The sequence below is a fragment of the Protopterus annectens genome, chromosome 2.part0 (assembly GCF_019279795.1).
Source record: "Protopterus annectens isolate FY-2018-M chromosome 2.part0, PAN1.0, whole genome shotgun sequence".
NCBI lineage: Eukaryota > Metazoa > Chordata > Ceratodontiformes > Protopteridae > Protopterus > Protopterus annectens.
The window spans coordinates 1073124374-1073150265 of record NC_056728.1 but is presented as its reverse complement, the minus strand read 5'-3'; the positions used below and the strand labels follow the sequence as shown (position 1 = coordinate 1073150265).

Genomic DNA, 25892 nt, shown 5'->3' with positions numbered 1-25892 from the left:
AGGAACAACAAAAAATAAAAGTCCACACCTTGCCATATCCGAAAACAGGGGGGGGGGGGGTTAGATAGAGGGAGTGGCTGTTTCTGATCACTTGAACACCTGCACCAATTTCTTTATACTGATCACTGCTGCAGTAGCCTTAGATAAATGGATAGATTAACATAGCTAACTAGACCTGAAAGGTGGAAGAAGAGCAGTCCAGGAGCCCCTGGAAAATAGCCCTAGCAAAGCCTGATCTGAACCTAGTGAAGGAATCAAGCTTTTAGTGCTTTATAAAAGTATGTACAGAGGACCAAGTAAGCAGGCTCTAGAATACTTCCAGAATCCAGCCCTTTCCAAAAAAGCTGCAGATGAAGCCGAGGCCCTGGTACAGTGTGCCTTGACCCTGCCTGGAATAGTTTTGTTGTGCTGTATAAAGTTATAGCCTTAGACAACCATTTGGAAATAGTCGGTTTTGACACAGATTGTCCCTTTTTACCTTTACAAGAAATTAACAATTAATCCAAAGATCTGAACAATTTAGTTCTGTCAAGACAGTACCTGAGTTTACTGTGGACATCCAAGGTATACAGTACCGCTCCTCCCTCATTTTTAGCTTCAAGTAAGAAAACAGGGAAATGGACAGTTTGGCTTGGATACCACTTTAGGCGTAAAAGGATTGATTATTGAAGAATCCCTGTCCCTGCAGAAAATGAGAGACTGACGACTCACCATAAGAGATTGCTACTCTGATACCCTTCTTACAGAGGTCAGAGCAATCAGTAAAGCTACTTTCTAGGTTAAGAACCTCAAGTCAGACAGATAAGTTGGTTCAAACAGAGCAAATGTTCGCTTCTCTAACACAAAATTAAGATCCCCAGGAAAGGCCACAAGTTTTCATGAAGGCCTCTTACGCAAAACCCCTTTCAAGAACATTTTGACATAAGACTGCACTGAAAGAGGAGGATCAATGGGAAGATATGCTGAAATGGTCGTTAAATGAACCTTCATCGGAAATAAGGAAGGGCATAGGATAGTAACTTACACAAATATTATAAAACCGGAAAAAAATAGCACTGAATGGGTACTGGTTATGTTGTTGGCACCAACTAAATAACCTTTTCCATTTGCTAATATATGAATTTCTGTTAGCAGGCTTTCTTGCCTCCATTAGCACCTGCTGCACATCCTCAGTAAAGAGGTGCTTAAAAGTAATTAAGACCTTCTCATCCAGATAGTCAACTGAAGAAGACTGATGTTAGGGTGTATCAAACACCCCTGTTCTTGTGTAAGCAGACTTAGTCTGTCAGCAAGCTTATGGAAAATGCCCCTGGCCATTTCCAAAAGAATTGATTATCTCCCAGTTTATACGACTAGACATCTCACACATCCAGTTAATCAGCATATTTATAAAATACATAACCTTCGGAGTTTAACCCAGAAATGTACATTACTACACTATCATGTATTAAATGGAACTTCTAGAAATCCTCCTCTTAGATGATGATGTAATTGAATTCAATACAACTTTTCTAAATATCATAAACAGCTTTGCACCTCCTATAAAACCAAAACGGTCTCCATGCTGTGTCTCACAAACCCAGTGTCAATATAATGGGTCCAACAACAAAAAAATGAGGAAACCTCTCTGTGTGAAAGATCTAAGATTCCCTAGACTTATTTAGAGTTCAGGCACCTAATAAAAAACTTACTGTGAATATCCCACCTAATAATAGGCAGTAGAAATACTTTGGTAAGTTCTTAAAGTATAAATCCATTAACGAAAGTAGGGAAGCACAAGGTAGTTCAAGTTGAACCTTCTTTATTAGAAACACACAAACAAGTGCTCCAAATAGTAGTTTCTGTTTTTTCCTCATTATTTACAAAAATATAAAACACCTCAATATCTAGAAAACTTCAGAATTCTTTGCAATCGTACTAAAAAGCAAATAATTGAAGACAAAAAACAATACTATAACAACTTTCAAAATAATACTAAACACATTCTAAAAAATTTTGGACATCCATTAAAGAAATCTTACATCCCAGCTAAAACTTCAACCCAAACTCCACTCCTGATAACTTCTTCAGCTAATGACCTTCCAAGTGAGTACTTAAAAATGGCAGCCAATAGTATTGCTTATCCTGTCTCGATCTTTATAAATAGGTCAGTCCAGAAATCCCACATTCCCTGTCTTTAGAAAAAGTCACACATTATCCCTCTACACAAAGGAGAAAATTCAACAGACAATTTTAGACCTACAGCAGTCTTATCTCACCTTACCAAAATACTTGAAAAATGTATTCAAAAACAATTGCTAGACTATCTCCTGCAGGAAAAACTCCTAACCCCTACACAACATGGCTTCCGTCCTTCCCATAGTACTAGCACTGCCCTTCTAACATATATAGATACTGTCAATAAAGCAACAGATAATGGCAAATTAGCCACTTACTTATTTTTAGACTTGTCTAAAACCTTCAAGACAGTTTGCCACAGCAAACTTCTTCAAATGTCCTCACAGTCTTTCTCAGCCTACCCTTCTATGGTTCAAAAGCTACCTGTCCAATAGGTATCAGTCGATAAAATGGCACTCTACGCTCTCTCCTTACCTCCCAGTCACCAGTGGTGTACAAGACTCTATCCTTGGTCCCCTCCTAAGTTTTCACCAACACTCACTATACTTCCACACACTAGGCCACCCTAATACAATACACAGATGATTCCACTCTCATTTGCACATCTAACAACATGGCATACCTCCAAAAAATTACTCAGAAAGCTTTAGCAGAAACATGGCTTCGTAACACACCACTCATGCTTAACCCCAAAAAGACAAAACTACTACTTGTTTTCTGTAAATCCCTCTCTCGTGAAAAAAATGAAATTTTAATGTCCTATCTCATGATAACACAGCCAATGAAGTCACTTCTCATAGCAAACTATTAGGGGTGATAGTGGACGATAATCTTACATTTCAGCTGCATATAACAAACCTCATAAGATAACCTCGTCAAAAACTAGGGATTCTTTACAGAGCCAAAAACTTTCTCACCAATGCAACTAAAATGACACTTTCCACTACTTATCTCCTCCTGACTCCTCTTTATGGTGCTCCCATCCTTACTAACCTTCAGGCTTCACAAAAACTGAAACTTGAACAATGCTATAATGAAGTTACTAAATCTGCAGCACATACCCCTTTCAGAACCCACCACTGTAGAGCACTGAAAAGCCTAAATTGGTTACAACTACCACATCAACTAACTTATACACAACTTAACACACATAAAATTATCCAGCATCCATCTGCCTGTCCAGCATTAAAAGATTCAACACAACTATGTTCACAGTCGGTCACTGCAATCCAGTAACCAAAAACTCCCGTCTATAAACCTAGTAAATCTGCTTGGTAATGTCTATACTACTACAAGTTTGCTAAGGCCTGGAACCCTTTACCTGTATTCACCAGGTCTATAGCCACCCTTCCATCATTCAAAACCACTATGAAAGATTTCCTAGCTAAAATTTGGCTCTGTTCTGGCTCAAAAGCAGGATAACCTATATCCCTAAATGTGAACAGGTATCTTTTCATTCTTATACCTCCTTTCTCCGCTTACTTCCTTGCTGCTCTCTATTCTCTTCTCTGATTTTCTCTCTAAATATACCATAAGCCTATTTATCCTTCACTTCATATTACAGTTCCTATTTGTATTACACTAACTTACATTTACTTTCTCTACAAACTATTTTAAAATTTCTCTAAATATGAAATGATTGTTATATACTGTACCTTGAATTTATGTCTAATTTGTTATAATTACTTAAACTGGATATGTTTTTGTTTTATATTTGAAAAATGTAAAATTGTTCTTAAAATATTTAGTAATAATTTGGAGCTTTTCTCCCCAGGCCTCCATTGAAAATGGGCTTCTACCCAGTTGGACTTTCCTGGTAATCAAATGTCAATCATTCAATCAATAAATCAATAAATCAATCAATCAATAAAGAACCGTGTTTGCCTGGGTGAGAAAGAAGTCACCACAATGATCTTGGGGAGTACCATGAACAATACTGGAAAAGGTGGAAATGCATACAGAAATATCCCTGTCCAAGAAAAAGAAAATGCATCTGTCTTCCAGGCCTTCTTGCATGGAGTTCTGGAACAGAATCTTGCCAGTTAACAGTTCTGAGAGGAAGCAAAAAGATCTGCCTGAGGGACTCCCCACAGATGGATAAAATCTTGGAACCCCCTGATCTATTTTTCAATCATGAGCGGCTGACCAGGTGCTGCTCAGTTTGCCTGCTACACAGTTTTGCTCTGACAGAATGTAGGATGCCTGCAGAGTGAGCCTGTGCTGTGAAGCTATATTCCAATCTAACACGGCTAGTCTGCAAAGGGGATATGACCTGGTTCCTCCTTGCTTGCCAATGTACCACATGAATATTGTATTGTCTGTAACCACTTCAAAACGTCCAGGGGACCAAAGATGGTTCAGAGAGTTGAGTGCCTTGATCAGGGCAAGCATATCCAGATATTTATGTGCTTGCATTTATCCCTGGTGTCCCATACCTTCTGCACTTTTCTCTCCTGAAACTACTCCGCAACAAAATTGAAAGATACTGTAGTGACTGACTGCTTACTGAGCAGGAAGAGAGAAGGGGAGATCTGGATTTAAGGATATCTGCTGACTTCACCAAAAGATTTTTCTTCTGACAAACCTCAGTACTGGCATTTAGAAAAGATAAAGGGTGTTGATACTGGCACCAAAGCAATTTCAGATACCAATGCATTTTTCTCATGGGGGGTCTTCCCAAGGGTATCATGAGAATCATAGACTTCATAAGACCACAAAATCCTGAGGTATTCCCTTGCAGTGGCCGAAGTCTGAGTGGAAAACCTTAGAAATAGATCAAAATAAAAGATTTTTTTTTCACTGAGGAAGAAAGGCTCTTTGTACTGAGGGTGCCTAGTTGGCATGCCAGGAACACAATACTGTGTGAAGGAGTCAAGAAAGACTTTTTAATGTTGTCTTGGAATCCCAGCTTGTGAGAGAGAGATTTCTGATACTTTGAAAAAGACTCTACAAAGATAAGCAAGTCATCTAAATGTGGAAAAATGTGGACACCCTGTAGTCTGCAATGAGCTACAACTGAAGCTAGACATTTTGTGAACACTTTTGGTGTAAAGACTAGTCCAAAGGGTAAGGCAGATAAAGTACAGTTCTGTACACTTTCCATAAATGTAGAGGTTAGAATGCTATTCATTGTTGCAGTCATCACCTGTGGGTTATCCCTGCTATGGTGGCCCTTGGCCAGAGACAATGTTTTTCTGTGTCAGCTGCTGTTGCTTGCTGCCTGACGTCAGGTTGGCAGTGCTATAAGGGAAGGCAGCCGACGCCATTACATCAGTTTTCCTTGCCCTAATCAGTCAGAGGCCCAAGTAAATATGGTAAAGTGATCCTGGTGGCTAAAAACCACCATTAGAAACTTACGTCTCCTTAAAGAAAGAAGATACAAGGGAGGAGGAGGGTGGGAAACCAAAACTGCAACAGTGAATACACTTGAACATTTACATTTATGGTAAGTGTACACAACTGTACTATGTTCTTTGTGTTTCACTGTTGAAGTCATCACCTGTGGGAGGATTCCCAAAGCTAAGGAGAGGGGTGGTAGGATTAATAAGAGACATAGGAATGGGTCAGCATTCCCTGCAGAACTGCAAAGGCAAACCCTGCCCTAGCCTTAGAAAATAGAAGTAGGTGGTAATGACTGATAAAAGCATGGACAGAAGTCCAGGTGGTAGCTTCCAGGATGTCCCTGGTGGGAACTCCTCTGAGGAATGCTGTGAAAGTGGAGGCTGCCCTAGTGGAATGGGTTTGAACAGACTTGGGGGGGGGTTCCCATGCAATCTGTAGCAGAAATGGATACAGTGCGATATCCAATTGGAAATGGTTTGTTTGGAAATGGGCTTCCCCCTCTGCCCCTGGGGCAAAGCTAACAAGCAGTCAGTCTGTTTTCCTGAAGGGTTTAGTATGATCCAGAAAGTATTGAGCTGTCTGTGCACATCTAGCGAGTGCAGAATTCTTTCCCCCTTGTTTTGAGGGTTAGGAAAGAAGGTGGGTAGATGTATGGTCTGGTTGAGAGTTACATTAGATACCACCTTGGGCATAAAGGAGGGATTAGTCCTCAGGGAGACCCTGTCTGCATTGAAGATGATGAAGGGCTCAATGGCCATCACAGCCTGAAGTTCAGAAACCCTTCTGGCTGAGGTGAGAGCTAGGAGAAATGCAGTCTTCCAGGATAGGTATCTTATTTCTGCTGAAGCAGCAGGTTCGAAGGGTGGTAGTTAGTTTTTCCAAAACATAATTCAGGTCCCAGGCTGGAGTGGGTGGCCTTCTGGGAGGTCTGATATTAGAAGTCCCTCTGAGGAATTGTTTAATCAAAGAATTGGAGAGAACAGGGACTGTTCTGTATCAAAATAAGCTGAAATGGCTGAGGCATGGATTTTAATAGAAGAGAAGGAGAGGCCACTATCAAGTAGCTCCACTAGGTAGTCCAGGATAAGAGGGATGGAAGGTTGTGAGGTATTGCCCCATCTGGACTGGCTACAGGAGCAGAATCTTTTGCCTTTTCCTGCATAAGATTTTCTGGTGCTGGGTCTTCTGGCCTCTGTGATAATGTCTAGGACCAGTTTGCTTAACAGGGGCCCCTTGTTTGCCTTCAGAGTATTAGCCATGCTGATAGTTTGAGAGTCTGCACGTCTGGGTACAGCACTTCCTCCCACACCTGAGTTAAGAGGTCTGAGATCAGGGGAAGCTGTAACAACAAGCTGCGCAGTAAGGGGTAGCAATTTTGTCTGGGCCAGTCTGGAGCAATAAGGATGGCCCTTTGGTCTCTCCTCACTTATTTTGATCAGTACCTTGGGAATAAAAGGCAGAGGAGGGAATGCGTACACAAAGAGGGCGTTCCAGAGGAAGGTCAAGGCATCCACTTTCCACACTAGGTGGTGATACTCCCTGGTACAGAATTCTTTCAGTTGATGGTTGAGATGCAAAGCAAAGAGATCCACCTCTGGAGTCCCCCATGCCTGAGTGATTTGTAAAAAGATTTTTCTGTAGAGCTGTCATTCGTGGGCCTCCAGTAAGTTTATGCTTAAGTGGTCTGCCAAGGTGTTGTTGATACTGGTAGGTATTGGGCTAGCAGGTGTAGTCCCATGGAAGAGGCAGTCAACCAGAGGTTCAAGGCTAGTCTGCACAGAGGGCAAGATTGGGTCCCTCCCTGTCTGTTGATGTACCTCATTACTGTGGTGTTGTCTGTTTCGATAAGGAAAACCTCTGGCTTGTGATGGGGTTTGAAGGATGTCAGAGCCTTTTATACTGCCATCATTTCCTTCTGGTTGATGTGTAAGGGAAGGTGCTAGGCATCCCAAGGACCTTGGGTGCACCTGCCTTCTAGGTGAGCACCCCAAGTTATGTCTGAGGCGTTGGTGTTAATGGTCTGCTCAGTTGGGCAGAGGGTGAAGGAAAGACCCTTGTTCTCAGCACAGGCCCCTGCCCACCAGAGAAACTTGGCCCTTATACAGGGGATCAGAGGTAGAGAGGTCTCTAGAGGTTGAGACCTACATTCGTGGAGGCTCTCAATAAAAATCTGCTCAAGCAAAAGAGACCTCCAAAGCAGAAATGCAAGCAACCTCCACCCCACACAACCCAAATGACATATAGCCCACAAACTCAGTGTGTCACTCAACCACAGCCCATAAGGCATAACAACATACCCAACACTAGAGTCATAGATGACTCTATAATCAGGCACACTGATGTTCCACTCACCAGGCTAAACAAAGAGAAAGTTACTGTCAGCTGCCTGTCGGGTGCCAGGATCCGCCACATAATGCATGCCCACTGGTCACTCCACAATAAGTACAAATATGACTCTATCATTCTCCATGTTGGTGTGAATGACCTGAGATGTACCTCCCTGGACTACATGAAGAGAGACATGGAGGACCTCTCTGATCTTGTAGCCCAGGCAGGTATGACCTTAGCCCGGAGTAGCATCCTGCCATCACCCAGAATGATACCACAGTACAAGGACAAAATGATTGACTTCAACAATTGGCTAAGTTTCTGGTGTCATTCTCAGGGGATCCAGTATCTGTCTGCCTGGGATGACATGATTGACAGACCACAATGCTTTGCCAGAGATGGCCTGCACCTGTCGCCCTTGGGATTCCAGATACTGGCTAAGGATCTCGCCAACCTATAGTGTCCTATTTAGGCAAGGTTCAAATGACAAATTCACCACCATAACAGGTACAAGCAAGCAAAATCTGAGGGTAATGCTACTCAATGATAGAAGTCTAAACCTCAAAATGCATTCACTCGAGGCACTCCTTAAAATGAAGAACATGGACATCTGTGCAGTGAAAGAGACCTAGTTCAAAGCTCCAGAGAGCACCCCTGCATTACCAGGCTATAACTCATACCACACCTTTTGGCCACCTAACCTGGACCGAAACACTAAAGGTGGAGGAGTGTCCATATTTATTAAGGATATCCACACCTCCAGGCTAGTTGCTCAGCATAATGTATCCGAGATTATCCAAGTGCAACTAACTCTGGACAAGACCACAATCCAAACTGTAACTTGCTACAGAACCCTCACCATGCCCAAGGATTCCCATTCCTCATTTCTTGATACACTAGAAAATATTAGGGTACAACCAAACACCCTTAATAATGGGCGATTTCAACTACCCTACCATTAACTGGGAAAACTACTCATGTACCAACTCTCTTGCTCAATGTTTTCTGGAATTCATAAATTCCAACGCCTTGGATCAACTTATCCACACCCCCGCCAGGGGCAGCAATATCCTAGACCTGGTCATTGCCAACATGGGCGACCGGTGTTGCACACCAGAGGTCAATTTCTCATTGGTCAGATCTGGACCACAAGCTAATATTGGGTCTATATTAGATCATCGAAATGGCTCATTATCGAATGCCGTAACGTCGAACTGCAAAACCCGAACCCTAACAATATCGAAACCTCAAAACGGTGGATTTTTTCCCAGGGAAAAAATTTGCTCTTCCGAGAAACACACACACACACACACACACACACACACACACACACACACACACACACACACACGAAAAAGCAGCTAAACACACACATACACTTAAAAGCTACATCTAACCCTACACTACACTACTATCAACTTAACCTTAACCCAGACCCTAACCCTAAGGTCCGTCACTATCGCACACTCACCTCATCCACACCCTAACTCACTTAACCCGCCCCTAACCCCAAATTCTGTCACTATCACACACTCACCTCACACACGCCCTAACCCTAACTCACTTAACCCGCCCCTAACCCTAACGTCCGTCACAATCGCACACTTACCTCACCCGCACCCTAACCCTAACTCACCCGACCTGCGCTCTAACCCGAACATCCACACAATCACACACTTACCTTAACCCAACCCGTAATTTTTGACTGCATCACTGAAAAAAGCAAAGCCACAACAACGGCCAACAGAATTCTTTCCCAAGGAAATAATTCGGTTTTGTGCAGCTTTGCTGTTTTCAGCATTCGAGATATTAGGTTCGATATTAGATCATTCTAAATTCAACCGTTTCGATGAGCTAATATAGACCCAAGCTAATCACACTAGACATCCACATCCCACCCCCACCCCCCATTAGGGAATCCACCATAAAAAGTGTCTCCAAAGCCAACTTCACGCTTCTTACGACAGAAGTGGCAAACTTCACTACACCCATGCTGACAGACAATAGAGGTATGACTGCTGAATCCTACACAAATGCACTTTATAAGCACTTACAAGAGTGCATGGATCGTGTTATCCTTAACTGAACCAAGATGCTATCCTCCAAAAAAAGGAAGCCAATCTGGTGGTCCCCTGCCATAAACAAACTCTACAACAGAAGGAAACTGTTGCAAAAGAGAGTAAAATCTCATGATTGGAGGAGCTCCCTGGTCAGCCTCAGTAAGAAGCTGAGATCCCTCAAACTCCTCCAAAGCTAGTTACGAAAACAAAATTGCCACTGATTCTAAAGACAACCACAAAGCATTCTATAGCTATGTCAAGAATCTCAATGGCAACACTCAGATCTGCTCTGAGTTACAGCACAATGGCACTAAATATACAGACCCAACTGATACTGCCAACATCCTGGCAGATAGGTTCAGTGCTAACTTTTCCCTCCTCTCACCACCTAAAGGGCCCATCTCTATTCCGAAAGAATGCAAAGTTCCTGTAATCATGGCTGCACAGGTAAAAACCACACTCTCCAAAGCCAAGAGCACAGCATCCATGGGACCTGACAACATCCCAGGCTGCGTTCTACATGAACTGCAGAATGAAATGGCACCCCACCTAAGCACCATGTTCAATCATAGCCTCACCTCAGGCTTTGTGCCCACTGAATGGTGCACAGTGACGGTTATCCCACTCCACAAAGGGGGAGCCACCAAGGACCACGGGAACTACCACCCCATTAGCCTAACGTGCCTGGTCTGCAAGTCCATGGAATGTAACATCATGGAACTTATAAACAAAGACATTGGTAATCTCCAAACTCTGGACCCCACCAAGTTCGGGTTTGTAAAAGGCAAATCATGTCTTCTAAACCTGATCGACTTCTTTGAAGCAGTCACCAAAGCTGTAGACAAGGGTAAGGTGGTTCATACAGCCTATCTAGATCTCACCAAGGCTTCTGACACCATCCCCCCATCTGGAACTATAGATAAACTCAATAAACTAGGTATAAATCCAACTGGCTCACTAACAGAACCACACTGTGAAAGTAGCCAACTGGTTCAGTCGGGGTTGAGTGACACACTGAGTTTGTGGGCTATGTGTCATTTGGGTTGTGTTGAGGGGGTGGAGCTTGCTTGCACTTCTGCTTTGGAGGTCTCTGTTGCTTGAGCAGATTTTTATTGAGAGCCTCTGTAAATGTAGGTGTATATTTTGTGTTGCTATGTGTGTGTTTTGGTGGTGTAGGTTTTGAGGGACTGTGTGGTGTGGTGCAAGTGTTTACCTTCTCTTCTTGACTGTCTAGTCCAGTCTTGGGTGAAGAGAGCTTTACTGCCAGTTTGGTTATATAAGTGCATCTCTCACAGGTTGTAGTACTGGGTGGTAGGAGGAGTGGGTTGTCTGTGTACATGAGGCAATTGCTGCATTGCCCCAAGATGCCCAGATTCATCAGGTAGACAGGAGAAAACACCGGGAGGTGACCCTTAGACATGCCCGGATAGGTGCTTATTTATTAAGTACTAAAAACTGTTTTCCTCTAGATAAGTGAGGAATGCTGTAGTAATTTGTAGCTTATTTAGTACTTACGAGTTCTGAACAAGTGCTGAGCTCAAAAAAACAGATTAGAGTGCTAAAACTAAAAAAAAAAAAAAACTGGGTAGTTCTAAGGGAAAATTTAAAGAGCAGACTTTATGGCGCCAGGAATAGTTTAACCCTAGCTAAGCGGTGAGGCATAAAGTGTATTTTTTTTAATATAACAGTAGCAAATAAGCAAACTGATTTAAACCAATTAACCAATAAAAGACTAAAAACTGAGCCCCGTTCCTGCAGTCTTCAATCAGACAAGTTCTAGCTGCACACTCCTGTCACTAGGATGCAGGGGAACCTTCTCCAAAACAGATGCCCTGGATTAGTGCTCAAGTTATACAAACAAAGCTAGACTCAGCATGCCTGAATCTAGTATATGTTACAGCAAACAAGGCACACCAGTTTCAGAAAGAAACAGTTCAAATAAGCATAATCCTTTAACCAGAAATTCCTAGCTCAGAAGGGCAGAATCTAGCCTCTACTCACACAAGAGTGCAGACCACAAAACTTCTTAATGTAAAATAACTGGCCTGAAGCCCAGGTGCTTAAACCAGAAGTAATACACTTTTAGAATAACAGACACTGAGCCTTCAATCAGCAATTCCCAACTTAAAAGGATGTAAGCTACCTGTCCTGCCACAACAGTGCAGAGCACAAACAGTATACCTACCATAAATGTAGATGTTCGAGTGCTAATACAGCTGCAGTAATCACATATGGGTTCTCTGCCGTCAGGCGGTCCCTCGGTCAGCAGAATTTCAAAGTCTTGGTCCGGCATCGGTTGTTGTCGCTTTCTTTCCTGACGTCAATGCGACAGGGGTAAAGACACAGCCGACGCCATTTTCTTCAGTCTTTCTTGCCCCAGATGTCAGGTGCCCCCAAAAGGAAGGCAATACATAAATTATAAATATAATCATGCAATGCAATGTAATCAAAAAAACAGCAGTTGCAAGCAAATACACCATTGAAGGATAACCCAGACAGGTTGTATGAAGAGGTGTTAGCCACTAGGCCTTTACCAAGAGGGGAAGGAGGGAGGGAAACCTGTACTGCAGCTGTATTAGCACTCGAACATCTACATTTATGGTAGGTACAAAACTGTACTATGTTCATCATGCATACAGCTGCAGTAATCACATATGGGTAGAATCCCAAAGCTACGCACAGGGTGGTAGGCACTAGGTTGAACTGGGAGGAGACAGAATGCCCTGCAACACAGCAGTGGCAAAGCCTGCGCTAGTTTTGGAGTATAAAGGCAGGTGGTAGTGTTTTGTGAAGGTATGCACAGAACTCCAAGTGGCTGCCTCCAAAATATCTTTGGTAGGGACTCCTCTGAGGAAAGCTGTAGAGGTAGCTGTGGCCCTTGTGGAGTGGGATCTGATGCCTGTAGGAACAGATTTGCCATGAAAGGAGTAACAAAACCGTATGCAGTGGCCTATCCATTTTGAAATAGTCTGTTTGGAAATTGGCTTCCCTTGAGCTCCTACAGCATAGGACACAAAGAGTTGTTCTGATTTCCTGAAAGGCTTTGTTCTGTCCAAACAGTAACGTAGCTGTCTATGGATGTCTAAAGAATGTAGCAGCCTTTCCCCTTTGTTTTGAGGATTGGGGTAAAAGGTAGGTAAGTGTATGGCCTGATTTAAAGCTACCCTGGATACTACCTTAGGCATAAATGACGGGTTGGTTCGTAGGGAAACCCTGTCCTGATGGAAGATGAGAAAGGGCTGCACAGCCATGAGGGCTTGCAGTTCCGAAACCCTACGAGCTGAGGTAATGGCCAGAAGGAAAGCTGTTTTCCAGGACAAATATTGCAAATGTGCTGAGGCAGCTCGTTCAAATGGAGGCAATGTTAATTTTTCTAGAATGTAATTAAGATCCCAGGCTGGTATTGGTTGTTTCCTTGGAGGTCTTATATTCTTAGCCCCTCTGAGGAACTGTCTTAAGAGTGGGTGAGAGAATAAGGGTGGATCAGTGTTGTATTCTGCAGAAATGGCTGAGGCATGAATTTTGATGGAGGAAAATGAAAGTCCACTGTTCAACAGTTCAGCTAGATACTGCAATATCTGAGGTAAATTCAGTTTTCTAGGATCCTGGCCTTTTTTCTCATTCCAAGCGCAAAACCGTTTCCATTTAGCGGAGTAAGCCTTTCTAGTAGATGGCCTTCTGGCCTCCAAAATGACTTCCTGCACCTCTTTATAGAGAGTAGGATCTGTTGTGGTGTTAAGGAATTTTCCATGCAGCCAGATTGAGTGTTTTCAGCTGACTGTGAAGAGTTTTGTAGCTGTGCTGAGTCAATAGAAGAGGCATTAGAGGTAGGGTCCAGGGAGGAGTATGTGTTAGGCTCCTCAGTAGTGGGCACCAGTGTTGGCTTGGCCAGTCTGGTGCAATCAGTATCATCTTCGGTCCGTCTGCTCTTGCTTTCAAGAGCACCTTGGGCAGAAGAGGCAAAGGTGGGAAGGCGTAAACTGTCCATGTGCCCAACTGAAAGAAAGGGCGTCCACTCTCCAGGTCTTTGGATGGAAGGTCCTTGAGCAGAACTTTGTCAATTGATGATTCCTGTGGGAGGCAAAGAGATCTATGTCTGGCCTTCCCCACGCTTGGACTATCTTTGTAAACACTTGAGGATGCAACTTCCATTCGTGTGGGTCTGTCATATTTCTGCTTAGATTGTCTGCCAGCGTGTTTTCCAATCCTGGCAGGTACTGTGCTTGAAGTTCGATTTGCCATTCCAGAGCCAGGTTCCAAAGTGACATGGCTAGCCTGCACAGGGGGTATGAATGTGTTCCTCCTTGTTTGTTTATGTACCACATTACTGTGGTGTTGTCTGTTCTTATCAATAATTGTCCTGGATGCAGGAGGTCCTTGAAAGCTGTAATTGCATTTATCACTGCTAGCATTTCCTTTTGATTGATGTGAAGGTGCTTTTCCTTTTGGGACCATTTGCCCTGAATGCACCTGTCTGTCATGTGTGCCCCACAGGCGTAGTCTGAGGCATCTGTTGTGATGACTTGATTTGCTTGAGGCTTGCAGAATGGTAGACCTGTGTTTGACATGCTTGGGCCCACCATAGAAATTCCTTTTGCAAACATGGAATTATTGGTATTATTGTTTCCAAACTGTGGCTGTGTTGAGACCATAGGTTTTTTAGGTACCATTGAAGTTTCCTCATATGCAACTTTGCACATGGGATTAAAAGAATGCAAGATGCCATGAAGCCCAGAGCCTGCAGGATTTTCCTTGCAGTTAGCCTGGTACAATTTACTAGTATTTTGAAGTACTGAGTTAGTTGCCCTTGTTTTTCTGGCGTAAGATAGGCTATCTGGGTGTTTGTATCCAAGATGGCACCCAGGAAAGTTATTTTCTGAGATGGTGTTAGCCTGGATTTCTCTTTGTTGACTGTGTATCCCAGAGAATTCAATAACCGTGTTACATAAGCCAGATGTTCCAGAAGTATGCGCTTGCTGTCCGCTTGGATCAGGCAATCGTCCAAATAAGGGTAAATTTGTATCCCTTGAAGTCTGCAGTAGGCAATTACTGATGCCAGGCATTTCATGAATACTCTGGGCGCAGTAGATAAGCCAAAGGGCAATGCAGAGAATTGATAGTGGATTGAACCTGCAAGAAATCTGAGGTATCTTCTGCAGCTTTGTCTGATCGGGACATGCAGGTATGCCTCCTTGAGGTCCAATGTTACCAGCCAAAACTCCTTGCCCAGCATGGGAAGAAGCTGCTGTAAGGTGAGCATCTTGAATTCTGGTACGAGTAGAAATGTGTTTAGGATGGATAAGTCCAAAATGGGCCTCCAGTCGGTTCCTTTCCTTGGTACCAGGAATAGTCTGGAATAAAAACCTTGACCTTGCTCATGAGTAGGCACCTCTTGAATAACTTTCATGTCCATGAGCTTTGAAATTTGTATTTGAGCCTCTGCCCTTTGATTGTGTGGCAGGATCGGCATGCCTCTCATTTTTGGAAGTGTGTGAAAATGAAATCTGTAGCCTCTGTTTATAATGTCCAGGTTCCATTTGTCTGTTGTGATAATATGCCAATTTCTTGTAAATAATTCCAGTTTTCCTCCCAAGGGTGCTGCCAGCTGAGACTTGCTTGGCATGAAAAGGGGGAAGTCATTGGGTTTGTTTCCTGTGTTGTTGTGCACTGTCTTCGCCACCTCTTGGTGGTGGAGTTTGCCATTGTCTGCCTCTATATGATCCTTGAGATTGTCCTCTGCCCCTTGTGCGACTGTATCTACCTCTTTGGGGCTTGTCCGTGGCTGGAAAGAACCAGTTATTTGAAGGCCAATTTCTGCTAAAACGTGGTGGTTGAACCTGTAGAAAAGCCTTGACAGTTTGCATAGATTTAGCTTTTTCTTCCATTTTCCGTAGTATCTCCTCAGCATTAGTACCAAATAAAACATCCTTTTGTAAAGGAGCATCTAGTAGTTTAGCTTTAACATGATCAGGCAAGGTTTGTTCCCTAAGCCAGGCATGCCTACGAATTACTGATCCTGTAACAGCAGCTCTACTTGAGGCCTCTAAAGCATCATAGCCACATTGTAATGTGTGTTTACCCACTTGTTCTGCACTATGCATCATATCCTGCAACTCCTTCAAATCTGGCTGTTCAGGTTGTGACATTTTATTCCTTAATTGTGATAACAGAAACTGCTGATATTTAAGCATATGGAACTGACAATTTAAGGCCCTCATGGCTAGGGTGGCCGAGGTATATACCTTTTTTCCCCACCTTTCTAAGGATTTAGACTCTCTTTCTGAAGGTAGTGGATTCTTAGCAGTAGAGGCCTTCATTCCCTTGGGGCCTTGAGAAATGGTTTCAGGGTCAGCATTATGGCTTTTGTAAAGAAATTGGTGAGAGTTAGGAACTCTGTAGTACCTATCTGGTTTGACTGGGGCAGGAGGCAGGGAATCCGGATTAAGGCAAGCCTCCGAATAAACATCATCAAGTATGTCCAAGACAGGAGGTATCGCCAGAGGTCTGTGCTGAGGTAACAAAAGAAATTCCCTAAGTCTTTTCTTGGAATCAGAAAAGTCTTGGCCTTCCCAATGGAAGTGTTCCCTCAAGGTGTGCAAGGTTTCCCCAAAAGAAAAATCCTCTGGGGGAGATACAGAAGGAATGGACTGCTCTGCATCCGAATCTTCATAAGGGGAGTACGAGTGTTCCTCTTCATCAGGAAGTTCTGAAATAATGGAGCCCTGGTCAGAAGAGGGCGAATCTTCCTCCACTCTGGGTCTCTTGTCTGGAGGGGGTTGGGAACCCCTGATAAGAGTAATTAAATCCTCAGCCATTTTTAGCATCTGCTTTTTAGGCATGGGGCCTGGAGATGGGCCCTGTGCAACAGGCCTCTTGGGATGCATGGCTGATTTGGACTTAGTAAAGGCCTTAATGGAAAAGGAAGATACCATGGGTGGAAGTGGACCTGTCCACATTAGGAGGCTCAACACTCACAGTGGCTTCGGTGGTTGTAGTCAGGGTATGGGCCGAGGTACCTGCGGTCTCGGGTACAGAAGACACCGGTGTTGTCGGTAGTCAGGGACTGCATAGGCATCTCGCTGAGAACCGGACCACGTGTAGCCGGTTTTGGCGTGGTGTCGGTGGAGACCGTGGACCTCGCGTGTCGGTCCTTGTCCTTGCGTTTTTTGGACAAAACGGTAGTCTGAGTCTCCGACGACATTTTATAATCAAAGGCTGTACCAAAATAGTGTTGGGCGAACTCCGCCCGACGCTTAATAGTTCGTTTATTGAAAGTAGCGCAAAAGCGACAGCCCGAGACGTCGTGGTCTGGGCCTAAACAAGGTATGCAGAGGGAATGGAAATCCTTATGCGGTATTTGCTTCCCACAAGAAATACAATTGGTAACTTTTTCTGACATCGGTCTGAGGCAAGAAAAATTTCCCCAACGGGGTACTTAGCTTTAAAGAAGACTTCGGTTTCCAATTAATCGTAAATTCAGGAGCTGGCCGACCGGCACTTGCGAAGTGCTTCTGCTTCGGGCACCGCGCGGCAAAAAAGACTGAAGAAAATGGCGTCGGCTGTGACTTCTATACCCCTGTCGCATTGACGTCAGGAAAGAAAGCGACAACAACCGACGCCGGACCAAGACTTTGGAATTCGGCAGAGAACCCATATGTGATTACTGCAGCTGTATGCACAATGAACATCTTAATGTAAAACAACTGGTCTGAAGCCCAAGTGCTTAAACCAAAAGGCTTACAATAACAGTTACAATTTAATCAGGCTACTACCAAGCAGTAATAAATGCAGCAGAATAAATACAATTGAGTACTTTTAAGAAGAGGCAAAAACAAAATAAAATGCATTTTTTTTAGTAAAGTGCAAGGAGAGAGGAAGGAAGAGCAGAAGAAAAATTCAAGGTTAAGAACCTAAGTGTGGTGGCCTTCTCAGATGTTCTCTCTCTATTAAGTAACACCAGCTAGGAGGGGTGTCCCAGATCAAATTTACAGTAGGGGCGGACAACTGCAAAGCCACCAACTATAACAACACTACAATAATAGGATGAGAGCAAGGGAGGAAAAAACAGTTTCAGGACAAATGAGAAACATAAAATAATGCCAGAAAAAATATAAAATAATTCAGTCAGGCAAAAAAATAATTTAGTCAGGCAAAATTAATACAATGCAGAACTCTGAAAGGTTAAAATGCCAAGAAATATACTTATCAATCAGCGATATATTTCCAGACTGAGAATCACACACCAGCCAGAACACCAGGAGTTTCCAACAGTGTATGCAAGAATTTACAAACAGAAACTATTTTTAAATCAGCAAGCCTTGAGCAATCAGATACCACAAAAGCTGTTAGACTAGTTTTATAAACTCCACCACAGGAACAGGGGGGGGGAAGCAGTTTCTGGACAGATGAGAAACATAAAACAATGCCAGAAAATACATAAAATAATTCAGTCAGGTAAAAAAATAATTCATTCAGGCAAAATTAAGACAATGCAGAACTCTGAAAGGTTAAAGTTCTGGGAATGCAGCCAGGAAAACCTTCACAAATCAAAACCAGTGGCCATAGCCCTGGAAGAGTTATCAATAGAGTCATACACATACTGCAAATAATGAATAATGACGTGTGCAAAAGAACAAACTAAGTTATTCAGAGCAGATTTTTCCTCAAAACAACTTCATATAAAACCTTCCTTATACTTTCATAATTTATCAAAGCAAACTTTAACATACGAGCATGACAACTCAAAATTCTGAACATCAAAGTTGCAGAAGTATACACTTTTTTTCCTCATATCCATCGATTATTTTCCCATCCTTATCAAAAACAGTAGGATTAGAATTAACTAAGTGTTTAGCAGCAGTGAGATCAACTAAAGCTACAGCTGCTGGGTCAGATTTGGGAAAAGTGTATAAAATTTTAAAAGACTAAGGAACTTTACACATCCTATCTGTCTTTTTAAGTGCAGCAGGTGGACCATCAGGAAAATTGCAGGCAGTAACACACATAGACACTAATGCCAACAGAACAGGAGGAATGAGTGTAGGTTTTGGAAAGTCATTCTGTCACATCTCATAGTATTCTCTGAACGACTGAGAAATCTCAGTGTTCTCTCACTGAAAACAGTGCTACATTCTAGCAATAATCTCTGAGAAAGAGGAAACTCCACAGGAGAATCAAAAACTGAGCTGACCTCTGAGTTTGAACAAAATCCAATCAAAGGAAAAAAAACTACATCCATCCCTGCATCAGCCTGACCAGATTACGAATCTTGAAACTCTTCAGAAAAAGAGGAATCCCTCCTTTTACCAGAAACTACTTTACAAGAAGGATCAACAGCCTGAATTAAACCCCAAGCCAGACTCAGTAAACTATTCCTATGCAAAGAAATTTCAGAAGTAGATGCATGCTTGGTTTTCTGTTTCTTTTTGACAAGAAAATGGGACCAAATGTGTTACTAATGGCAGCAGCTGCTTCCACAGGAATGGGCACAGAATTCTGCCACAACAGGAAAAAGCCTCCCTGTTCCCTATCCCAGGATTGATAAACAGTGTCTCTCCTTTGCCCAAGGAGAGGCCCAACAGCTACAGAAAATATGACTAACCCTGGTCCATAGTGGCTGTAAGTGCTGCACCTGAAGGATCCAGCATAAAAGATGAGTGGTCTGAGGTACAACAAATGGTTACAGCAGGAAAATTAATAGCCTGCTGCAGCAGCAAAGGCTGTTTGCTTAACTTTTTCTTTTTGTGGCTGGAAGGAGGACTGACTCTTGTACTAGTAGTCTGTTCAATGGTCAAGTTAAAAATGGTGCCTGTTTCCAGGGGAAGGTAAGCAGCAATTGCAAATAAACACTACTAGTCCACAAAAATGACTTTTTTGAAAGGGAAAAAAAAAAAAGTAAAAAAGAACTTTAAAACACCATGCCAGTCCCACAACACAAAAGAAATGAAAAACACAATTTCTCCAAAGAAAAAATGTTTTCAGATACTTTACACTAAACTGAAAGAAAAAATGAATTTTCCCGTTTAAAGGTATGTTACAGTCTCGAGACAGCTGGTTAAAATACAACACTCCTAGATTTAAAATAACATTCCTGAAGAAAAAAGTAACAAATCATCAACAAAATTAAGAATATGGAAGGTTTTTCCATGAAGGGAACTTATCTGCCCAGCAAAGGAACAGCACAAGTCGACTGCCGATCCTCGAAAGCCTCAGAGGAGCGATTTCTTTGGAAGTAGTACAGCTCTTAAAGGCTTAGCATGCGAATGTGTCTTAATCAGCTCAGCTAAGGCTGCTTGACAGTTTGGGTGCAAGGAAGGTTCCCTGAAGGTTTGGAAGCTGGCTGACTGTTATATCCTTGGCAGGGTATAACCCATATAGCTAAGGCTACTGAAGCAGCGTTCAATATAATGAACATCAGATGGTCTACAATTGTGCAAGATCACCGTAACAATGGAGATGTGAAATATGCCCTTTCCCCATAACTGTGCAATTTCAAACTTGGTATATTTAATTAACAAGTGGTGTAGGAGTACAGCCCCCCTTCAGAAAACATGTTTTTTGGTTTGCAGCATGCTCTGAGGTAATGTCTTGCAGCATATGCAGCTTGCAGTTGATATTTTGTTTTTGATTATATTTTTCCACATTTTGAGTGGCAAGTTTTATAAATATATATATATATATATATATATATATATATATATATATATATATATAAACACACACACACACACACACACACACACACATATATAAATATATATATCAGAGCTATTATTTTTTATGAACTGCACTGATGTCTGGTCTGCATATGATTTGATTTTAAACTGTATGTAAGACACTGCAAACTATTCTGAATCCCCTGGCACATTTCAAATGCCATGCAAAAATAAGTGTGTGTGTACTCGTGGGCAGGGAAATACAAGCTATATATAACAACTCTCTCCAGTCTGCTTCCCCCTCACTTAGTACAAATAGACTTCTTTTGCCATGTTATTACTCCACTTTGTTTAATAACTAAGGCAATTTTCTGACTAGCTAATCACAATATTAGATTGAAAAATGGCTGTGGATGTAGCTGTGACTATGAATGTGGCCTACTTACACCTTTCTCATTGCATCATGTAAGAGTTATGTGCACAATTCAAGAAGACTTGCACATAGCCTTAGAGTGGCACTACCGACAAAACAATCACTATGAAAAAAATAACACAAATGATTACAGTACATGGAGTCTACTCAGATTAAACGAAGGTGCCAAGTGGGGGTAAGCAAAGGGGTCAAAGTCGGAACTAGTCACTGTCAATACCTTTATAAGTAACAATGCAAAAGAAATAGAAAGACAAATCTGCCTTTTTAATTAAGACACAATCTTATGCAATTAGTTTACTACACAAAAAATGTTACGGATATAAGGTAGGCTAGAGGAATACTGAGAAGCAGACCACCTCTGGGCTCATGCCTCACACACCCCTGGAAATTGGATAATATGTCTGCATCATTCACAACTCCTTGTGTTTTATTGCACTTATAAAATGGGCATGTTTGCTTTCTTTTTTTCTGTTTGAATTTAGTTTGTGTATGATAATTATCATGTTTTGAAGTGTATTTTAATATAATTCAGCCACCCATTTTAACTACCCGATTGATGTGCAGGGTTATGACTTTTTAAATGCTTTGGAATTTTAATATATTTTTAGAGTAGTCATTTAAAGGACCCTTTATCAAACTGTTGTATGCGCTTTTGTCAATCCCTTTATAAGTATCAACACTGCAGAATACCTCAGCAGCAGTCATTCATATATTACTAACTTTCTCAGAGAGTAAGCTCTTGGGAGTTAGACTAAAATCATCATAAAATCCCTCATTAAGTATAATGTGAAATTTAGTTCTGTGAGGTAGTCAGAATAACAGATGCACAAGTATAATTCAAATTTACTGTCACTCAAAGCAACAGGCAACTGCAGTGTAACCTGCATAACTGAGTACTGACAGGTAAATTAAAACAAATCAAGAAATTTGCATATCAGTAGGACAGTGTATCACAAACATATACACTGTTTTCCAGGTAACACAGCCTCAAAATAGTCACAAGAGTAATCATTCTGGAATCAACTGTAGGAACTAGAAGACAAATCTAAGAGTGCCTCCCCCAAACACACATCATTCTTCTTAAGCCGGTTTATCTAACGGTATGCTTCTTGAAGCCTTAAAAATATTCAGAATGGTCATCATTTTAATGGCAACTCTCAAGAAATGAAAATCACATACACCTACAGCAGTAATGCCACTCCATTTTTCATTAGGTGGTTTAATTGTTGGCCAGTTTGTTGTATCTATTTAACTTGGTTTTCAGAGGAAATTGTGTGTGCATTTTAATTCTATTTTAGTAATGAGCATTTATATTTGTACACTGTTTTAATTTTGTGCACTCTGTCTTCAGATTTACTTGTATGTATGTAATTTGACTTCTGGGTTACAGTGACCGACTTTCTGTTTACTTTATTTCCTGTTAGTGCGGTTAATGCTTTGACTTTCCTCATGAGGTAATTTTTTACTGTTTTGACTGTCTTTTATCGTTCCTCACCAGATAATGTTCTTAAATATGAGTTTTTACTGTTTCGGCATTAAAGCACATTGTTTTCATGTTACAATCAAGACTTCGGTTAAAATTATTTTATAATTCAGATTTAGTAATGCATTTGAGATGGTTTTGACACTTTTTTAGAAGCACCACATGCAAACTGCACAATCTAAGGCTAAAGTGTTACATACTGTAATATTTATCTGTGACACCTATGATAGTAAAGACAAATTCAACAAAGCTCAGATTACTTAATGCAACATGACTGTACACTGTTCTAAATTCAGTACATTAGGTCTCACCCTATTTGGTACACGTTGAAGCTGTTCCCCATAGAATTACATACTTTTGATTGACTTCCATTATTTGGAAAAGTACAGTTTCAAAGAACTGAGCGTCTTGAAATGGCACTCACTGAATCGTAGTTCATCTAACTAAAAATAATTCATATTTATCCTTCTTATAAATATTCATTTACCACACTGGACTACTTGCTGCATCTCCTTAAATAGGTAGAAGACCAATAATTTAAAAACTGCAGATCATGAAATATTACTTTCGCAGTTTAAAGTTCAGTTGTGTAAGTTAAATGCTTAGTTTTAGTAGAAACTTATTGTTTAATGGGGTCTATAATAGAACCACGAAAGCTCAGTTCAAAGAATGGCATTTTACATCAAAAATGTTGTTCAACTGTTATTGTGAGATCCCGGTACGTTGAATATCGGAAAATTTGCCCTTTCCTCACTGGAGTGCGATCTCGGAGTTGATATATATAACTGGGGGGGGGGCACAGCCCCCCCCCCAAAAGCGAGTTCAACGCATGGCATTTTTGATGTGAAAGCCGTTCGCTGAACTGACCTTTCGTGATTCTAATATAGACCTGTTTAATGCATGGTTTAGGATAACTAAAGAATATGACAGAACTCATGCTACAAACAATTTGAGAAGTCACAGAGTTTGTTAATACCTGAGAATCCTTCTTGTGAATTTCAGTTATCTTCTGGATTTCTTCTTCAGCTGCTGCAGCACGAGCATACTCCATCTGAAATCTCTGCTGCATATTATTCATTTCACTTTTTAAACATTCCACTGCAGATTCCCTATTTGCACAGTCCTCGTGCAAATTATTGAGTTCTTTTTTGGTTTTCATTATCTCCATCTTGAATTCCTGAAGAAACAAAGCTTTGTATCAAGTAGATATTTTTATACAAGAAAATATCAGCATGTTGACACAGCAATAAATGCATGATTAATTCCACTGTTTTTTCAGTGTTTTAACACTGATAAACTAAAAATGAATAGGTGACTAAGGGAAACTTTTAAGCGCATTCTTAAATGGCTTAATGCATATGCTCCTCAAAAAAAAAAATCTAAAACAGTTTACAATATCCAAAATTAAATGTGTAATAGTGTAAGCAAAACCAGTCACTCACTACAAGAACAAGTATGCTCATCCTTAATTCATTAAAAAAGCCAGTTAGTAATTGCATTAATCTTGCAATGATTTAAATCAAGAAACCCATCTTCAGTCAATCTAAGAAATAGAAAAATACAAAATGTATTTGTTAGTTTGCAGAGTGTGAGAAGGAAAACACATTTAAGACATCAGTAATTGTATTAAAAGTATGATATCCAAAAAAGGTTTGAATGTTCACTTTTAAAAGCAGCAAAGTGCAGTTTTGTAAGTTAAATAACCATAAGAGTAGATGTTCAAATGATCGCTGTTGCAGTAGCCTTAGCTACACGGTGTTACAGTCGACAAAGGATAAAACAGCCAGCTTCCAAAGCTTTAGGGCACTTCCATGCACCCAAACTGTCAAGCAGCTCAAGCTGAGCTGACTAAAAGACAGGTTTGTGTGAGAAGCACCTCACAGCTTTCCTTGCAAAAGAGAGAGGGAAGGCAGAGCCCTGAAAGGACAATGCTAGAACCCAAAAAATAAATGTCCACACCCTTGCATAAAAGCCCACCAAAAATCAAGGGAGATGGAAGGAGGGAGTGGCTGCTGCAGCAGTGATCATTCAAACAGTTAGTATTATGGTATGTTTGCTTACACAACTGTGCTATGGTCCTCATATTGATTACTGATGCAGTAGCCTTAGCTAATATGGCTAGATTACTCTGGCTAACCATATTTGAGAGGTGGAAGTACAAGAGTCAATTAGTCAATGGAGAATGGTCCTAGCAAACCCTGATCTGGACCTTCAGAAAGAATCAAATTTACAGTGCTTTGTAAAAGTATGTACAGAGCACCAAGTAGCAGCTTCTAGATTACTTCTAGAATCCACCCTTTCCAAAAAGCCATAGATGAAGCCAAGGCCCTGGTAGAGTGGGCCTTGACACTACCTGTAACAGTTTTGTTATAGTGAGAACAGCAAAAGGTAATAGTCTTAGAAAAACATTTGGAAATGGTCTGTTTTGACACAAGTTGGCCCTTCCTAACTTCACAAGAAATGAACAATTAATCCAAAGACCTGAAAACTTTAGTTCTGTCAAGACAGTTCATAGGTTCATAAGAGTGCACTAGGCTAACGGCCCTGGAGTCTTTACAAGCCTAGACCAAAAAACTGCCCTAGCGCCGTGTCACCCGGTGTTAGTTCACAGTGCCTCTATCTAGCAGGGCAACTGGAGTGATCTCTGGGGTGAACTTTCTGTTACCTATCCACTCGTCGAGATTTCTCTTGAAGAGGGTCAGCGAGGTGCTCTGTTTGACATGAATGGGAAGCTTATTCTAGCGTATGGGCAGTCTCTGGGTCATGAACCTGCCCCTCCAGCATGTGCTGTTGACTGTGGTAATGAGGTTGTGATCTCTGGAGCGTGTGGTGAGGGGGGATTGGTATTTCTTTAGGTGTAGTATTTCAAGTAGGCCTGGGTGGGGCATGGCTTTGTAAGTCAAGCAGAGATCACCTCTAAGTGTACACTTACCATAAATGTAGATGTTAGAGTGTTATTCACTGTTGCAGTCCTAACATATGGGTTTATCTGGCTCCCGGTAGCCCTCAGTCAGCCCGAATACCAGAGTCCTTGGTATATGATGTCGGCTGTAAAACTGATGTCAGAACGTCAGGTATAAAGGGAGGCAGCCAACGCCATTTCCTCAGTTTTTCTTGCCTTAACTGTCAGCAGCCCCCAAAAGAAGGCTTAACCCAGGAAGGAAACACCCTGGAAACATGTCATACAAAAAATAAAAATATGTAGTCTGTGCCTTTAGGAAAAAAGGGGGAATGGAGCGTAGGAAACCAGGAATGCAACAGTGAATACACTCGAACATCTACATTTATGGTAAGTGTGCACAACTGTACTATGTTCTTCATGTTTCACTGTTGCAGTCCTAACATCTGGGTTGATTCCCAAAGCTCAGGAAAAAACAAAGGGGGAGGAAGGATCACAGATAAAGGGCTGGTAAGAAGGCCCTGCAAACTGCAGAGGCAAAACCAGCCATGGATTTACAAAACAAAGGTATATT

The 25892-nt window shown here is 41.6% G+C and overlaps 1 protein-coding gene across 3 annotated transcripts in view; it reads right to left on the bottom strand.

Annotated features, from left to right (window-relative positions):
* CCDC171 (coiled-coil domain containing 171) overlaps positions 1-25892 on the bottom strand; it is a 3960104-nt gene that overhangs the window by 2255338 nt on the left and 1678874 nt on the right. For all 3 annotated transcript variants that reach the window (XM_044061288.1, XM_044061289.1, XM_044061290.1), the window contains exon 13: positions 23396-23596. In XM_044061288.1, the coding sequence (XP_043917223.1) occupies positions 23396-23596 (201 nt within the window). The remainder of the gene's footprint in view (positions 1-23395; positions 23597-25892) is intronic.